This window comes from Podarcis gaigeae (genome assembly GCF_964106915.1).
Source record: "Podarcis gaigeae genome assembly, chromosome: 1".
NCBI classification, from domain to species: Eukaryota; Metazoa; Chordata; class Lepidosauria; order Squamata; family Lacertidae; genus Podarcis; species Podarcis gaigeae.
The window spans coordinates 47,042,414-47,061,069 of record NC_139678.1 but is presented as its reverse complement, the minus strand read 5'-3'; the positions used below and the strand labels follow the sequence as shown (position 1 = coordinate 47,061,069).

Here is an 18,656-nt window from a genome sequence, read left to right as displayed (position 1 = left end):
ATTCGAACTGCCAACCATGCGATCGGCAAGTCCTAGGCACTGAGGTTTTACCCACAGCGCCACCCGCGTCCCTAATATTTTATTTTATTGATGTATTATCTTGTAATTTATAAACTGTCCTGGAAGCACTGCTGAAGAATTTCATTGCTTTCCATCTATAATCTGAAAGGGCTGACCTGAAATTCCTCCCTAAAATTATTGATTGGCTACCTGGCGATAGTATGTGATGACAAAGCATTACCACGATGCCAGTTAGAGTGAAAGTAGTGCTTTCTGCCCTCACTCTCAGAAGTGTTGAAAGGAAAAAATAGTGGAAGGTAGCTGCAGAGATTTTGGGAAGCACTATCATTCCCATAACCTTGAAACAGGTGTTGGCAGTGAGAAATGGTAACCTGGTTGTGTATGGAGGGATATTTGCTCCCTTCCCACCTGACCCCCCAAATTGGGGGCATATTTTTGTGAAAGAGCTTTCAGCTCAGCCCAAGTTTGGCGTGGTACAGTTCAGGATCATGTTTATTCTTTGATTATTTGCTGCTTATGCAGAATACGTGTCACTTCTTTTCATTTTGTGTTGAGAAAAGTGTTGAAGGAAGGTTTTGACCCAATCCTGTATTATGGACAAAAATGTTGGTTGAAAACATTTGTACACCAACTTTCATAAAAAATTGATTCCAGTGTTTATGCATGAGAACATGTTTGAAGAAGGCAGATGTAGCTGCAAACACATAATTCATGCGAAACATGGGAAAATCCATTCATGATATCAAGGTTGAAAAGGAGCCAAAATCATTATTAGAGCCAGAGCCATATTGATTGAAGGAGTCGGCTTCAGACATGGAAACAGGAGGTCGGGGTGGGAAGGGGGTGAAGTACAGTCTCGACATTAACTTCTTGGGTTGTATTGATCCTGATGTGAAAAATGAGATCATGGCAAAGGGGAAAGGAGCTACAATATTTTCAAAAAGACAACAACAGTGAAATTGTCTAGCAGTTGTCTCTCACCACCCCTCACCCAACACTAATACTTACTTGAGCCAAAGGCAAATTGTAAACAAGTGAAACCTGCTACAAAATCCTGCAGCGTGGAGTTCTCAAGTTTAAAGTTACAGCCAGCCATGTCCTCTTTTGGAATATTCCATTCCATTGTGCTCCCTGTTCTTTCCTATGCCTCCCCCCAATAGGTCCTCAATATTATATGGCCACTGAGCATCCTCATTCCCCACTAGGCTGTTTTGGGGGTCACCCCCACCTGTTCCGATTCCATCAGTCACCCCCCCAAGTTGATGGAATTTGCATTTTAAAAATTGCATTTTAAAAATCCTGCACATCTGATTCAAACAATCTTGGTGTAATTTGGCCCTCACCTACAGTATAAGACAAACGGTTAGAGAGATTTCGCTATTGTTCCCTCTCTCCCACCACTTCTGTGACTGATAACATTCACCAGCACTACTTCACTTTAGAAATGTGATAGACAACATTTCACAGTTGCAAATCAATCTAATGACACATGTTGGGCTTGGTGTTGTTGTTTTTTTTAAAAAAATCGAGTGGGAGTCAAGTCACTATTGCAACAGGAAAAAAAGTGAGACCAAAGCAAATTATTAAAGATTATCTATTTTTTCATTGTTGGGAGATTCTGCAGTTATCCAGGGAATGCAAAACAGGCTGAAAATGAACATGAAACCATATTCTGTGGCCCAGGTTTTTTTTTATCTCCCCAACTACTCCAAGTAAACCTTGTGCCATATTCTCTGGTGGCAGCAATAATGGGAAGCTATTGACAAAAAACAGCTGTTTCTTTCTCGCAATGAGAACTATTTGCTGAAGGAGGCAATTGGCACTTAAAAATTGCCATGTTGCTGTGGGGAAATTTCATGGCTAAGTGCTGCACATGGAGGGATTATCACAGCAGTGAGATGGCCGGCGAAAGGAGAGATCAGCCAGAAAACGCTTTGTTGAATAGAGCATATTGTGGCACAAATCATAGTTTGCAGAGGGAGACGATGCAAGAACATAAATGCTGTCCAAAAAGTATTGCAACACCTTGCGCCATTGGTTTTCTGAATTGCTGAGCTATTCATGATGTGGTAGAATACGGGTTGGCATTAAGCCTGTTAGTGGAGGCATATCCTAGGTCCTCTATGTTTGAGTAACATGTGAAGAGGGGAAATTTGCTGGAAAATGCCTCTGGGCTGCCCATTTAGCCAACCCCAAAGTTATAATAATACAAATACTAATAATATTTATATTCCATCCATCTGACTGGGTGGCTCAGCCACTCTGGGCAGCTTTCAACAAATTAAAACGGGTAGGCAACCTAAGGCCCAGGGGGCCGGATGCGGCCCAATTGCCTTCTCAATCCAGCTTGCAGACGGTCCAGGAATCAGCGTGTTTTTACATGAGTAGAATGTGTCTTTTTATTTAAAATGCATCTCTGGGCTATTTGTGGGGCATAGGAATTCCTTCATTCCCCCCCCCCAAAAAAAATATAGTCCGGCCCCCCACAAGGTCTGAGGGACAGTGGACCGGCCCACGGCTGAAAAAGTTTGCTGACCCCTGAATTAAAACATCAAACACAGTAAAACACAGCTCCTCCTGCCCCCATCATTGTCACTGTTATGTACTGAGTTGAATAGGATCCAAACTGCAGCAGTCTGATTGGTCCTAGAACAATAGGATCCAAAAGGCAGCAGTCTGATTGGTCCTAGAACAATAGGATTCAGAATGCAGCAGTCTGATTGGTCTTAGAACAATGCAGCAGTCTGATTGGTTGGCAGGAACCACCCAATCATGCTCCAGATAGAAGTGAATCCACAACCTGATTGGCTTACAGTAGAATTCCAGAATTTGCCAATCATGTGCAGCCCATTGTATAAATAATGTATATAAAGCAGATACTTTGAGGGGACTTTCATTAATTCCTCCTCACCACTATGAGCTGAATAAAGAGCATGAAATCACTTTGCGACTCTGAGTATATTTCAGTCACTGTCATGTTGAGTGCAATTATTTGTAGCAGAGAACCATCTTTCTCCTTGTGAGGAGGCTCCCCAAATGATTTAGAATCCTGGTTTACCAGGGTTCATCTTTTCAGCCAGCCCATGGTAACTGAGCCCACTTATTGAACTTCCCACATCACAGACCCAGGGGACAATCTCAACATGTGGCAAATACTCAGAACTAGTTTGCCAGGTGGGGAGAGCTCCTGAGGTCACTAAGGATACACAGAGAAAATTTCACGATAGAGCTAATTCCATGCAGCACTTCCTACCAAGGCTTCCATTTCTGTGCTAGAATAGGCGCATAAGAAGGTGCTATTTGGGGGGGACAGGGGTGTCAAAGCTCTGTGGAAGAGCACATCCTTTGCACACAAAAGGACCCAGGTTCAGTCTTTTCAGGCAAAGACACCTTGCTGAAAAACTTGGAGAACCATGGCCATTCAACCTCAACAATCCTGGCTACATGGATCAATGGTCTGACTTCAATTCCCTTGGACATTTTTATTTAAATAATTTTTTAACATTTATATTTAAATACTTTATCACAGAGCATGTTTTTAAATACATATGTAGATACTAATATACCTCCAGACTGGATGACTACAATGTGCTCTACGAAGGGCTGCCCTCCAGGCTGCCCTAGAAGCTGAAGGTAGTGCAAAATTCGGCGGCTCAACTGCTCTCTGCAGGGGAATCTTACCATCATATTAGGCCAGTTGAAGGAATTGCACTGGCTGCCAATAGAACCAGGACACCTAAAATCTCATCTCTTCCCCTGCATGCCCAACCAATCCCAGCATTCTGCAGGAGAGGGCATCTTGCAGATACAGTGGTACCTCGGGTTACAGATGCTTCAGGTTATAGACGCTTCAGGTTACAGACTTCACTAACCCAGAAATAGTTAAGAAATTTGCTTCAGGATGAGAACAGAAATCGTGCTCTGCGGCGCGGCGGCAGCGGGAGGCCCATTAGCTAAAGTGGTGCTTCAGGTTAAGAACAGTTTCAGGTTAAGAACGGACCTCCAGAACAAATTAAGTTCTTAACCCGAGGTAGCACTGTACCATCCTACCAGGAGGTCTGCTCCACACAATGTCAAAATTAAACACAGAGTATAGCAGCACCTACCCTTTGGAACTCCCTGCCACTGCATATTAGACACATGCCTTTTCAGTGCCTGCTAAAGTAGCCTTTCAAGAAGCCTTCTAAAACCTTTACCCCAGTTGGTATCCGTCTTTGAACTGAATTGAATTGAACTGAGTGTGTGTGTGTGTGTTGTACTTGCTTTAAACTGTCTTTATATTTAAAATTTTTCAAAAATTGTTTTTATATATGCAATTCATTTTAAGTGTTTTTTTGAGATGCAGCTGTTTTATATCTGTTAATCTAAAACTGCTTTAGGATGCCTCATGGAAAGTGATTCAGAAGAATGTTTTATCTCAGTGTGCACACTTGTAAATTTATTTTATTATGAAATATGCATTAGTAGTGCATTTTGGTATTTTTGAGCTGAGAAGTGTATCACAAAATTCAGAGAACTGCAAAAACCGGGAGCTGCAGATCAAGATGGTTTGCATCGGAATTAACAGATACTGAATTCCTCAAGCATCACTATTAGACTTGGCACAGATGATGCACAAAGAGTCCATTGGTGGACTTTTTTACAATGGGAAGGGGGGACCAACTGGCACACTGAGACCCTGCTCACTTGGATTTGCATCCAAGTTGCATGGGCCATTAAAGGCCATGTTGTATAGCTAGGGAGAACCAACACTTAGCAGTCACTGTAGGTCTCTGGTCCTAATCCAGTAAGTGCTACGCATTAGGAAACCTGTTTCCATGCACAGCCATGCTTTGCTGGATCAGATGAGAAAATGGGGTAGGGCTGGAATTAGGGGGGAAGCCGTCTCTTTGATCGTCTCCCTTCTTCTTCTTTTTCTTCTGGAGTGTCATATAATTGAGCGAGAGGCAGGAAAAAATTATGCAAAACACATTCTTCCCTGCCCCTCACCAGCCCAGGTCTACACTCATACGGTATAAATATATAACTCTCTTCAAAGTCTCCCACTGTGACATGCAATTACTTTGCAGCATATTCTTCTACACGTACTGCTTAAGTATACATTTTCAGGATCTTTAAAGCCATTACCAGCGAGGGGAGAATGCATATGGAAATGTAAAAAAATAAAAATACAATTGCATACACTCAATACTTTTTTGTTCCTCTCTGTCTCCACCCATTTTTGCCTGCAGGAATTTATAAAGGAATTGATTTAACGTCTCAATTATTCCTAGTGAAGTCTCACTCACAGTCTTGTCTCGTTTAAGTAGAAAGGAAAGTGTAGAATCATATCTGCTCTGTTCCCAGTGGCATGGTTTACAATTTAAAGGAACGGTCTTTATCAGGTAACGTGGAGTGTAACCCTAAGCAAATTTCTTTGTACTTACTGATCAAATATGTCCAGTAAGATTTAACTTGCAATATTTAGAGAAGACATCAAGCATGACCCCATAATGATGACCTATGTAAATCCCTAAGGGAACATAAGTATGGATCTCACATGCTTGCTCATCACTTGATGACTGCAGCATCAAGGAATCAAGACTGTGTTAACTAATAATCATGTGTAAAAAAATATATCACCTCATCTCTGACACAATGCTTTGTAATAGATTCATTTCACACATTAAGAACATAAGAGGAGCTCTGCTAGATCTGGCCAATGGCCCATAATAGTCAAGTATCGTGGTCTCACAGTGGCCAACCAGAAGCCTATGGGAAGCCCACAATCAGTAGTGGCGAACTCTGGTCTTTAAAATTTCATTGGCACCATGTGCAATGCCAAAATTGGTCAGGCATAGCCAGTGGTCAAGCACTGTGGCAACTGAAGTCTGGGTCACAGTCTGAAGCCCCCTTCACTGTTTTTAAGCCATCTAAAGGCCATCACTGCATCTTGTGGCAGCAAAGACCATAACTTAATGATGCATTAGGTATGTAAAACAGGGGCAGTGCTCTTTTCCTCTTTCCAGAGGCACCCAAGGGTTGAAAGAATGCTGTTGCATAATGTGCTGAAGGACAGAAGTATTTTCTGCATGTAAAAATAGCTCCACAATTTACTGTATTTTTCGCGCCATAGGGCGCACCGGCCCATAAGGCACACCTAGTTTTTTTGGGGAGAAATAAAGAATAAAAAAATTATTCCCCCCCCCAAGGCGCGAGGCTGGGGCGGGGGAAGCCCGAGCTTCCCCCGACCCCAGCCCCCAGAACAGGCTGCTCTCCGCAAGCTGTGGGAGCCCTCCTGCTGCTTGCGCAGAGCTACCCGAAGCCCCAGCACGACTGCTCAGCGCACCGGGACTTCGGGATAAGAGGCAGTGCTGTGCAAGCCGAGGGAGCCCTTCCGCGGCTTGTGCAGCGCTGCCTCTTATCCCGAAGCTCCGGCGTGCTGAGCAGTCGCTTCAGGTAGCTTCGGGATAAGAAGCAGCGCTGCGCGAGCCGGGGGAACCTGGGGGGAACTCCCGCGGGCTCCCACGGCTTGCGGATAGCTTCCTGAAGCCTGGAGAGGGAGAGGGGTTGGTGCACACCAACCCCTCTCGCTCTCCAGGCTTCAGCGAAAGCCTGCATTCGCCCCATAGGACACACACACATTTCCCCTTCATTTTTGGAGGGGAAAAAGTGCGTCCTATAGGGCAAAAAAATACGGTACATTAATTTTCCTAAGGGAGCAAATCCACTGACCACTCACATGTGCACACTTCTGTCCTCGTCAGAGAATGAGTGAACCATGCTAATTTTGCAAGGCACACCATTTATTGATACATTTTTATCATTTCATTTATATATTAATCTTAATTTCTTTCTTTCTTTTTGAGTCACAGACTGGTTTACAGGCAATAACATAGAATACACAACCACAACAACTAATAAGAACAATATTATTAAATCTTAAAAAATAATTTGAAAAAACTCCAGATTTAATCTATTTGCTTCTGGATCAGCAGTGGATACCTTTTTGGTTGTGGTCTGGTGCTGGCATTTCCCTGATTGTTTTCCTTCCCTTTTTTTGCACCCTTGAGGCTACAGCATCTTAATTTTCACAACCAAGTTAAAAAGTGAGAAAAAAATGGAAGTATGAGACTTGGGGTGGCACTTCTCACTGTCTAGGAAGAGTATTTCCACACTTCCACTGAAGTGTGCACAGACGTCAGTGGCATCAGCAGGGCAGGACTTTGGGGTAGACGTTTAAGGCCCCTCTCAGCAGAGTGGGGGTGAGGGCAAATACAGCAGACCTGGCTTGCCACCACTTGGACCATAGAAAAGCTGGCTTACATGGAGTCAAACCACTCATCGATCTAGCTCAAGGCTGTCTACACTGCATGGCAGCGTTTCAGACAGGCATCTCTCCTGCTTCTACCTGGGCATGCGTGAGATTGAACCTGAGACCTTCTGCATGCAAAGCAGTTGCCCTACCACTCTGGCCCTTCCCCATGGAAGAAGAAAAAGAAGAAGAAGAAGAAGAAGAAGAAGAAGAAGAAGAAGAAGAAGAAGAGGAGGAGTAGTAGTTTGAATTTGATATCCCGCTTTATCACTACCTGAAGGAGTCTCAAAGCAGCTAACATTCTCCTTTCTCTTCCTCCCCCACAACAAACACTCTGTGAGGTGAATGAGGCTGAGAGACTTCAGAGACAGCAGCTGCATGTGGAGGAGCGGAGATGCGAACCCAGTTCACCAGATTACGAGTCCACTGCTCTTAACCACTACACCACACTGGCTCTCAAGCAATGACCCTATCAAGAGCACCCATCTCACCATTAGACCACTAACCCCAGGCTCTCTAAAAGGATCTAGCTGCACCCATGGAGAGAGAAGTGAAGAGCTCTATTTAATATTATTGTTTACTGGGCCCCATCAGGTGGCCCTCATTTCAGCCAGGGCTCTCTCCAGCCCCTGCTCCTTATGGAGCAGTGTTGTTAGAAGTTTTCTTGGGTCACAAAAGTATGTCCTGTTTTCAAATCATATTTTTTTTAAAAATATTTTTATTGCTTTTGAGAAATACAGAAAAAAGAATAAAGAATAGTTATAAGAAAATAGAATAGTAGAATAACAAATTTCCATGTTCTTTTTCCATCCAATCTACAAGACTTCCCCACATCCTCCAAACCCTACGTTCCCTGTCTTATAAAGCATCAGCAATTTGTTAACTTATTTCAAAACTTATTGTATCTTCCATTTTATCATGTTCCCTAATTTCAATTTTACTGTAACCCAATTCTTATATGCTTTGTATTAAACACAATAAAGTTGTTTCATTATTTTACCTCTAAATTCTTGTGTCTTAATTTTCATTTCATTAACTTACATTTGCTGAAGCTAGAGTTTCCTGAAAGGTGCATTTTTTTAACATTCATACAGCTTATAGTGTTTTTTCAAATAGTCCTTAAACTTTTCCCAGTCCTCCTCAACTGTTTCTTCTCCCACGTCTCGGATTCTGCCAGTCATTTCAGCCAATTCCATGTAGTCCATCAACTGTGATTGCCATTCCTCCAGCGTGGGTAAATCTTGTGTCTTCCAATGTTTTGCAATCAAGATCCTTGCTGCTGTGGTAGCATACATGAAAAAGGTTCTGTCCTTTTTAAACACTCTCTGGTCTACCATACCCAGGAGGAAGGCCTCTGGTTTCTTAGGTAAGGTAAATCTCAGTACCTTTTTTAGTTCATTATGGATCATTTCCCAGAAGGCCTTCACTTTCGGGCAGGTCCACCAGAGATGAAAAAATGTCCCTTCCGCCTCTCCACATTTCCAACATTTATTGTCAGACAGATGGTATATCTTAGCTAGCTTGACTGGGGTCATGTACCACCGGTATACCATTTTCATAATATTTTCCTTCAAGGCAGTGCATGCCGTAAATTTCAAACCGGTGTTCCATAACCTTTCCCAGTCTACAAACATAATGTTATGCCCCACATCCTGAGCCCATTTTATCATAGCGGATTTGACTGTCTCATCCTGTGTATTCCACTTAAGCAGCAAGTTATACATTCTCGAAAGTAGTTTACTTTTTGGCTCTAACAATTCCGTCTCTAGTTTCGATTTTTCCACCTGGAATCCAACCTTTTTATCTATTTTAAATACCTCTTGAATTTGCGCATAGTGCAGCCAGTCTCGTTTCCCAATATTTAGGCCAATGGGCCTCCATGTTAGGTCTCTTACATGCCTTGGCCTCCACCGGTGAGAGCCACCTCGGAGTCTTACTCTCCAATAAGTCTTTATATTTTGTCCAGACCCTCAAAATTGCTCTTCTGACAATATGGTTTTTAAACAGTTTGTGCACTTTGTCCTTGTCATACCACAAATATGCATGCCACCCAAACGCATTGTCAAACCCTTCCAGATCTAGGACGTCAGTGTTCTCCAATAAAATCCAATCTTTCAACCAGCAGAAGGCTGCAGATTCATAATATAACTTCATGTCTGGCAGGGCAAATCCCCCTCTTTCTTTCGCATCAGTTAGTATTTTAAACTTTATTCGGGGCTTTTTGCCCTGCCAAACAAACTTAGAAATATCCTTCTGCCACTTTCCAAAAACATTCCACCTTGTCCACGATCTGTAGGGCCTGAAACATAAATAACATTTTCGGCAGTACATTCATCTTTACAGCAGCTATTCGGCCTAACAAGGAAAGTTTCAATCTTGACCATGTTTCCAAATCTCTTTTGATTTCTGACCAACATTTCTCATAGTTATCTTTAAACAAATTCAAATTTTTGGAGGTCAGGTACACCCCTAGGTATTTTACTTTTTTAACCACATTCAACTCCGTTTCTTTAGAGAACTCATCTGTTTCTGTAACTGTCAAGTTTTTTGCTAAAACCTTGGTTTTTTGCTTATTTAACTTAAACCCCGCCACCCGACCAAAGTCAGAAATTAATTCTAACACTCTTTTAGTACTGGAGACTGGTTCCTGAAGTGTTAATACCAAGTCATCTGCAAATGCTTTCAATTTATATTGTTTCACTCCGACCTCAATTCCCTGAACCAACCGGTCCTTTCTAATCATGTTTAGCAACACCTGCAGGACTGAGATGAACAATAGGGGGGATAGGGGGCACCCCTGACGTGTCCCTTTTTCAATTTTAAACTCCTCTGTCACCACATTGTTTACTATCAATTTAGCTTTTTGTTCTGTGTAAATTGCTTCTATTCCATTTTCGAACCCCCGCCCCACTCCCATCCCTTCCAAATTTTTCTTCATAAACATCCAAGAAATATTATCAAAGGCCTTCTCTGCATCAATAAAAATTAAAACCGCTCTGGTATTAAGATTTGTTTGTAGAAGTTCCAAAATGTCAATAATGTTTCTTGTGTTATCAAACAAATGCCTACCAGGGAGAAAGCCAGCCTGGTCCTTATGAATCACTTCATTTAGTACTTTTTTAAGTCTACTTGGCAAAATATCTGCAAAAATTTTATAATCCACATTTAGGAGTGAAATGGGGCGGTAATTCTTAAGTTGAGTCTTTTCAGTTTCTAATTTAGGTATCAATGTGATGACCTGTTTTCAAATCATAGAGTCCTTTGTACAGGTCAGTGGCCTTCGGTGTGAGACCTTACTGTTGCAGGCAATATGGGGTTGAAGGGAAAGAGCAGTGGGGAGGGAAAGGAGGGAGGGAACGCCGTAAACTTTCATCCTTTTACATAGTGTGTGAGAAGAGCTTTTGTGTCAAGGTCAGGTAAATAGGTATCTTATGGGCCACTGTGGATCCTTCTCTGGCCAGCCTTCGTCCCTCACCTCCCCCTGCCAGATTTCCAAGCCCCCCACCCCACTGAACTTTGTAGAGAAAGGATCTGTCTGTTAAAATCCCCTTCCGAAGGCAATTAGGAGCTGCCACTCAGCCTGTCCCCTCCAAAGCCCTCCAGCCACCCTCTGGGGCAAGGAAGGGGACAGCGGGAGAGGCAGCTGTGCCCCTGGCCTCCAGGCTTTATGCTTGATTCCCCTTTGTTCCAGCTCCCTCGAAAAGAGGTTCCCTTTTATTCGCAGGGGACCGGCTTTGCTAGGAACTGGCCCACGCACCTGTTCTCGGCCTTTGTCTCCGTCAAGTATTTAGCCGCTGCGGAGAGCGATTCCCCGAGGCGCAGAGCTGCCGCCGCCGCCGCCTTTGTGACAAGGGAAATGTGATTGCAGAGAACTCTCTGCGTCTAACCTGCAGTTTTCTAAATGGGGCGTTTTTTTGAGGGTGGGGGCAAACTCACTTTTTCTGTTCTATAGCCCAGCAGCTCCCAACAGAAAGCGAAGGGCGAGGCACAATGTCTGCGGGTCTTCGGCAAGAGTTTCATGCAGGACAGAGCTTTCAAGAGATGTCATTAAACATGGCCTTTCTCTGTGGTTGGGCCTTTCCCTGCCTGAAAGTGGCAGGCAGATTTCTGGCTTGTCAGGTTGATTTTGGTTTGCCCACTTCACCACAACCTCAAGAGCTCCCAGCCAGAGCTAGGTGCTAAAGTCAACAAGTCAGAATGAAAGCACATTCTGAATTTGTTTCCCTAAGGCAACTGAACACTCCAAAGTCTTTCCCACACCATACATTTAAAGCACATGGCTACCCTCAAAGAATCCTGGGAGCTGTAGCTTACCCCTCGCCAATCTACAATTCCTCGGCAAATGTCAGTTCCCAGGATCCTTTTGGGGGGAGCTGCATGCTTTGCACATGCTTTAAATGTGCTTTGAAATGGTTGTGTGGTGTGGATGCTACTAAGCGTTCTTGATTTCAACTGCCTAATTTAGGTGTTTTGTTTTTGCAGGTAGTGAAATGGTATGTGATGCCTAAATGCTGTGTAAATAAATCATCTCCCCTTAGTTTGCAGCTGGGCAGCCTGTTGCTGAGAGAAACTTCATTGTTCTTTTTATTGTCCTCTCCACTCTTTTCTCCTCCTTCCTCACTCTGTTCCACCTGCTTCCACCTGTCTCATGCCTCCATTCCAGCCACCTGCAATCTGCCTTTTGCTGAGGCCAATTTGTTGTTTTGTGCAGACTGGGCTGCTCATAGAGCAGCCAAGTTTTTGGTTCTGCCTGCCAGGCTTACCTTACAAGGCTGTCGTAAAGTCTACAAAGATAATGTATGTCGAGTGTGTGAACCAACCAACGTGATATATAAATGCCCTGTGAAGAAATAATTTATAGTTTGTATAATGAAACTTTGACTGCACTGATTGGCGTCTGCTTACCTGCCTTCCGAGATTCTGTAATTAGATGGATTAAAAGGACTGTCATTCAAAGAGCTCCTTGCTGGTGAGCAAAGATAATATCAGTTTGTTGTTAATTTAAAATTTACCCATTCCACGGGTTCAAATAGGCTTACACCTTCAAAATATTATGCACCTAGGTACACACGTGCTGGATATCATATCCCACTTCTGATACTCTCTGGAAACACACTGACATATTGTGTTGTGCATAGAAGATGGGATAAACTTGGAAAGGAACTGAGCCATCAAGAGTACATTGGTTTTTAGCTACTGAAAAACACCAAAGATATTATAACCTTGACAGGTGGTAGCAGGGTGGAAGGAAGGACTGGGCCTGATGACTGTGTGGGTGGTCAAAATAATAATCCTCCTCCTCCAAGTGAATTGAAAAAGCAAATCCAGGAGAGGATTTGGATTTTTCTCTAACGGACAAGGAACAAATGCAAGCAAATGCCTTTCTGCACACTATGTCTAATTGGGCAATAGTGCAAAACCTTGCAATGGAATGTATGGTGGTTGGAATTAATATACAACCTTCTTGTATATTATTATTATTAATAGAATAACCTCCTTGATAGGTCAGACATGTGGTCTGTCTATCTTAGCAGGAGCACAGCAAAAAAGGAAAGGGCTACAGTCGTGGGTGCATTAACAGATTGCTCCATTCCTTGCTATTTACTGCTCCAGCCCTCACCCATCTTTTCCTCCACAAGTCTCATTTCTGAAGCAAGATTTATAAATGAAGCACCTGCATGTTTATGTTTAAGCACCTGGAAAGTAGCTTACAACCAACAGCAGTGGTTTCCTACTGGGAAATCCAAACTACTACAGAAGACTTCTTTGGATATTTTTAAGCAGAGGCTGGATGGACACCTGTTACTGGTGCTTTAGCTGAGATTCCTGCATCGCAGGGGGTTGGATTAGATGACCCTCAGGGTTCCTTTAACTCTACTATTCTACGAGTCTATGAGCTACCTGCAAAGGACAGAATATGGGCTTTATTTACTTGCAGACTTAGAAGAAACAATACCAAAGGCCATTTGTCTTCCACAGACTAACAAGCCTTCTACTTTCACCAGAGACACAGGGGGGTTCAAAAGATGCAGGAACGTGCAGGGGCCATGACACCTCTGCATTCTGCACATCATCTAGCACAGTGCTACCCTGTCTAATTGGCTCTATAGGTAGCCAGATGCAAAGGGGAAAAAATGCAGGGCTGCTCTGTTTTGAATAGTTGTGCAGAGGAGGGCATTTCAGCTAGTGTAGATTGCTGAAATGCCTTCTTCTGTACAACTATGGAAGGTGGGGGGGGGGTGCCATCCCCTTCTGCACCTACTCATCTGAGGTATAAAGAAGCAGATTTTGCAGTGATGCAGGCTACCTTGACTTCTATAGGATTTCAGCAGCCTAAATTTGTACAATATTGTAGCCCTTCTGGAAAGTCCCTTTTAATTGATTAAGTAAGCTCCCTATTGCTCCCAGTTCCATTTCTCCACGTTGCCTGTAGAGCATAAACCTCTAGGCAGGACTCTTTATATTTCCCACCCAGTTATTCCCCCACCCCACCCCACCCCACCCCAATTTTTTCAAAGTTTCAAAAATAAAACACAGTTTTTTACACAACCACCCAAACCCCACAATCAATCCGTACCTTTATGGGGTTCCCTGAACCTCAGGACTCCCCCCCCCGCTTCTAAAGTTATTCCTCTTTTAACTGCCTCTAATTAATTGACCAGTTATAAGTACTTTGTTGCCATTGTTGCTTTATTGTTAGGGCCTATTATCAATAACAATATTTATAGCCTACCTTTTCTGCCAAAGGGAATTCAAGGTGCTTACACCTGTTTTTGTATATTTCAGATGTAAGTGATACATCAACCTTTTATTAGTGGGTGTATAAAGCATTCCCTCTTTTAAGGTGCTTGTCTTTGGAGAAGCAAAGTGTTTAGAACATAAGACGTGCCCTGCTAAATTGGACCAAACACCCATCTCGTCCAGCATCTTGTTCTCACAGTGGCCAACCACTGCTATGAGGATGATGAGGATGAGGATGATGACAGCCAGATGCCTACAGAAAGCTGGCAATGAACATGGAAAGATGACCTGAGCATGAGAGCACTCTCTCCATTTGTAATTTTCAGCAACAGGTGCACGAAAGCAAACTGCCTCCGATGGTGGAGGTGGAACATTGCCCTTATGGCTAGTTTGAAACCAATAGTTTCATCCTCTATGAATTTGTCTAATCCTCTTTTAAAGCCCTCCAGGTTGGTGGCTATCACTACATTTGCAGGAGAAGCATCCACAGAAATTGTTCTGATATTTGTGGGAGGCCCAGAATTGCTGCACTTTTTCAAAAGTCCCCAAGAAGGGTGCTGATCCTATTTGTGAGATCTTATTTTATCTCAGTTTCTGCACATCACATAATGATTTTGCTCAGATAACAGCAGAAAAATAGTCTGGGAAATGAGTGTAATCACTGTCTAGAGCTAGACGCCATCCACTTGCTTTCTTTTTTGAACATTTCTTTAAATTTGGAAAATCTGAAATACGTATAGTATGCATTCAGGAAAGCATTTTGTTAAATTGCTAATATTGCTGTTGTGATTCTCCATGCCCCAGTTATTTGTAATTTTGTATGTAATTTTAGTTATTGGTCATTAATCCATTGAGGGCTTTTTTGGCTGACTAGCTTAGAATAAAAAGAAATAATAAAATACTAAGGGAACAGATAGTAAATCAGTGTACATTTTGAATTTCATTCCAAAGCTGGTAAAAGTCTCTCCTAGCTTTTGAGGTCATTTGGATTTTTAATGACAGAGGTGGCTCCCAAAGCACCCTTATACTATGAACCTATACTATGAACCTGCTCCTTCAGGCAATTGCCAACTATATGGACTCAGAAACCACCCACTCAGAGAGCCTCTGTCTTGCCAAGATTCAGAGACACTTTCTTGGCCCTCATCCAGCCACCACTGAGTCCAGGCACCAGTCCAGGGCTTGCACAGCCTCTCCTGATTTGGATGTCACAGAGAAATAGATTTAGGTGCCATCAGCACACTGATGACGCCTCACCTCAAATCTCCTAATGATGTTAAACAGCACTGGAAGCAAGATGGTAGGCTATGCTCCTCACAGCACAACTCTCAGGAAGCCAAAATAAAACCATCCAATACTCTTCTCTGCAACTGACCCTGGAGATAGGATGGGAACGAAAGTGATATTTTTTTTTAGTGCTTCCAATACCAATCTCACCAGGAGGAGATCATGGTCAATGGTATCAAAAGTCACTGAGAGATCAAGAAAGACTAACAGGGTTGCACACACCCTCTCCTTCTCCTGATAAAGGTCATCTGTCAGGGCGACCAAGGCTGATTTAATCCCACAGCCAGGCCTGAACCTAGAAGGGGATGGGTCAAGATAATTACAGTAGTTCCATCCAATAAAACTTGTAGTTGTTGTGCATTTCAGCCCCATTCAAATCATTACATCCAAACATACAACCGGGATACAAACATATGTCTACCTCTCTACAGGGCTAACCTAAAACATTTTGTTGCCCAAGGTGAAGATGAGATGTTCAGTTGAATCTGACTTTAATGCTGGCTTGGATGGTATCTTTCTCCATACCAGAGGGCAGCAGACTAGTTCTGGCGGGTGAAGAGCAAGGTGCATGATCCACACTGGTCTGACCTCTAGTAGGGGGGAACAGCTGGGCTGCCCCTCACATCGATTGCCTGAGGCAATCTCCCCACTCTTCCTAACAGTAGGGCCAGTCCTGCATATGTGTAAGCAACAGAGGTTAGCTTTTATATATAAGTGTTTTACCCTATATAACGATACAGTGGTACCTCAGGTTACATACGCTTCAGGTTACAGACGCTTCAGGTTACAAACTCCACTAACCCAGAAATAGTATCTCAGGTTAAGAACTTTGCTTCAGAATAAGAACAGAAATCATGCTCTGGCGGCGCGGCGATAAGCAGGAGGCCCCATTAGCCAAAGTGATACCTCAGGTTAAGAACAGTTTCAGGTTAAGAACGGACCTCCAGAACGAATTAAGTTCTTAACCCGAGGTACCACTGTATATACCTATAAACATAGGCAGAAAATGCTTCTTTACTTACAAAAGAAAAAGCAAATCAAGTAGCAGTGCGCAGCTTCTTGAAGGATGACCATGTACATTGCTACATGTCTACGCATTTGTCTGGTCACCACCCAAGCAGGCAAAGCAATTCATGCTTGCGTAGACTGAGATAGCAAGCCTGGGGGTCCTATACTCTAAAGTGGCCCACAGTACACTACGCTGCAAATGACCGTAATATCTAATTCTCTTTTAGCAGAAGTGATATTCCTGCAACGCATGACGCTGTGATTGGTTGCCAGGCGATGTTGCTAAGCATAATCTCTCCATCAGTGACAGAAGAGGCTCTGGATGGTATTATGCAGCCACCCACGCAATGTAGCTCATTAAATCCAGCAAGGATTGCATTTATATCTCGCTATCTCCCCATGTTTGAAACACACTAACGACACGCCAGCGTCATCTTCAGTGAGAATCTTCCAGTTCCTTTCCATATTTATTTAATCAGTTTTTTTTATTTTGGGGGAGGGAGGGGGATAGTGTCATAGTTTGTTCTCAGTAGTGATTTATCTAGTAATTAGAGATGGGCGGTGACTGAGACTTCCAAAATGCTTGTGGTTTAGCATTACCCCCATTTGTCTTAAAGTGGAATAGGGTGCCCTTAGGCTGCTTTGCCCTTAGCAGCCGAAACAAGTTTGGCTTAATGTTATTCCCCAAGCAATGACCAGAGGGAAACCTGCCAGCTCTAGGCTAATGGGTGTCCATAACAATCACATGCCATGACCGGTGGGCTGATGGCACTGCAGTCAAGAGCACGGGCTGTGCAAAGCCAAAAGCTGAACATACCCCCGAGGGAAATGTTATTTGGAGGAAGATATTGTAGATTTGTTTTCAGTCTCATGGGGCTGTCAATTCCCAGAAAAGGTAGGATTGATCCATTTGAGGGCAACACAAATATCAGTTGAAGCTTTTGCCATTCCACCTCCCTAGTGTTGCAGCTCAGTGCCCATCACCAAGGACTCTTTGTCATGTGATGACTTCAAGATAGGAACATAGGAAGATGCCTACACAGAGTCAGGCCACTGGTCCATCTAGCTCAATATGGTCTCAGTTGACCAGTCATGGATCTCCAGAGTTTGCGGCAGGGGTCTTTCCAGCCCCACCTGGAGATGCCAGGGACTGAATCTCACATGGCTTGAATTGGGTCTTTTGAGGAAGGGCATTCATTGGAATGAATAGTGCTTTTCAGAATCAGATTTAAAACTTAACGTTCCTGGTTCTGGCAGCATAACAACCACACTGTCATATTAGGAACCAAAATTACAACCCTAAATTAGTTAAACAGTCATAGGTCCCACATTCACTTTGTGGAGGACTAACTTTACACCTGGATAGATCAGTTGGTTAAAGCATGGTGCTGATAATACCAAGATTGCAGGTTCAATGCCTGTATGGGAGAGTTGTGTATCCCTGCATTGCAGGGGGTTGGACTAGATGATCCTGAGGATCCCTTCAAACTCTATGATTCTGTGACTCTTTATTTGACACCCCTGAATTTCTCATACAATTAGAATTCTCTCTTGCCTTCCTCCCTCCTCCAGCATAGACTTACCCAAAATGTCCTGGAGATTACAGACTAAATTCCCCGCACAGTGGATGATTTGGTAAACCTTCCACTTTGGACCATAGGATGGGGCTCACATGACTTAATGTGTGTGTGTGTGTGTGTGCGCGCGCGCGCGCTTAGAAACATAGCAAGGTGGACTAGACTCTGTCTCCTTGACAGATGTTTCCTTTGTGCAGGACTTTTCTCTCCTTTCAGTCATGTGAACACTATCCTGCCATTCAAAGTGGTACACTCCAGAACTCAGGTTTACCCCCAACTGAGCATCATCAGTGCAATTCAATGGCCATTGTTGTTTGCTCATGCTAATTATATTGTAGGTGGTTCAGTGAGTCCTGATCAATGAGCAAATCACTCATGTGTTGTGCCAGGAAAAGAAATTAAAGTAGGTCATAAAATCATTGTGTGTTACTTTTCCATTGATCCTTCATATTGAAGGATACCAGAAAGCTAAGCCAGCTAGAGTGAAGCTGCTAATGTTTTTAAAAGTGTACAACCACTCAAACACCTCTTAATTGTTTTAAGGTAAGAAAGAATAAGAGGCAAGCCCCTCAAAAGACACCCACCTCTCAAAAATACAAAACTAATATGAATTTTGCAGTTTCAGTACAATTCTGGCAGAAAATATAATGAGCCACAGATTTTTCCTTTGTTTTTTCAAAATTAAAAATTAAAGGTGTCATACACCCACACCAGAGATAGTTGCCTGT

The 18,656-nt window shown here is 43.1% G+C and overlaps 1 protein-coding gene across 2 annotated transcripts in view; it reads right to left on the bottom strand.

The window, feature by feature from the left end:
- Positions 1 to 18,656, bottom strand: part of LOC310848657 (deubiquitinase DESI2-like) — a 47,243-nt gene that overhangs the window by 20,219 nt on the left and 8,368 nt on the right. The window contains exon 1 of one of the 2 annotated variants that reach the window (XM_083748052.1): positions 11,252 to 11,350. The exons of the other annotated variant lie outside the window; for it this stretch is intronic. Within the exon in view, the coding sequence (XP_083604178.1) occupies positions 11,252 to 11,335 (84 nt within the window). The 5' untranslated portion in view covers positions 11,336 to 11,350. Of the gene's footprint in view, positions 1 to 11,251; positions 11,351 to 18,656 lie in introns of those variants that run through there. 2 annotated transcript variants of the gene reach the window in all.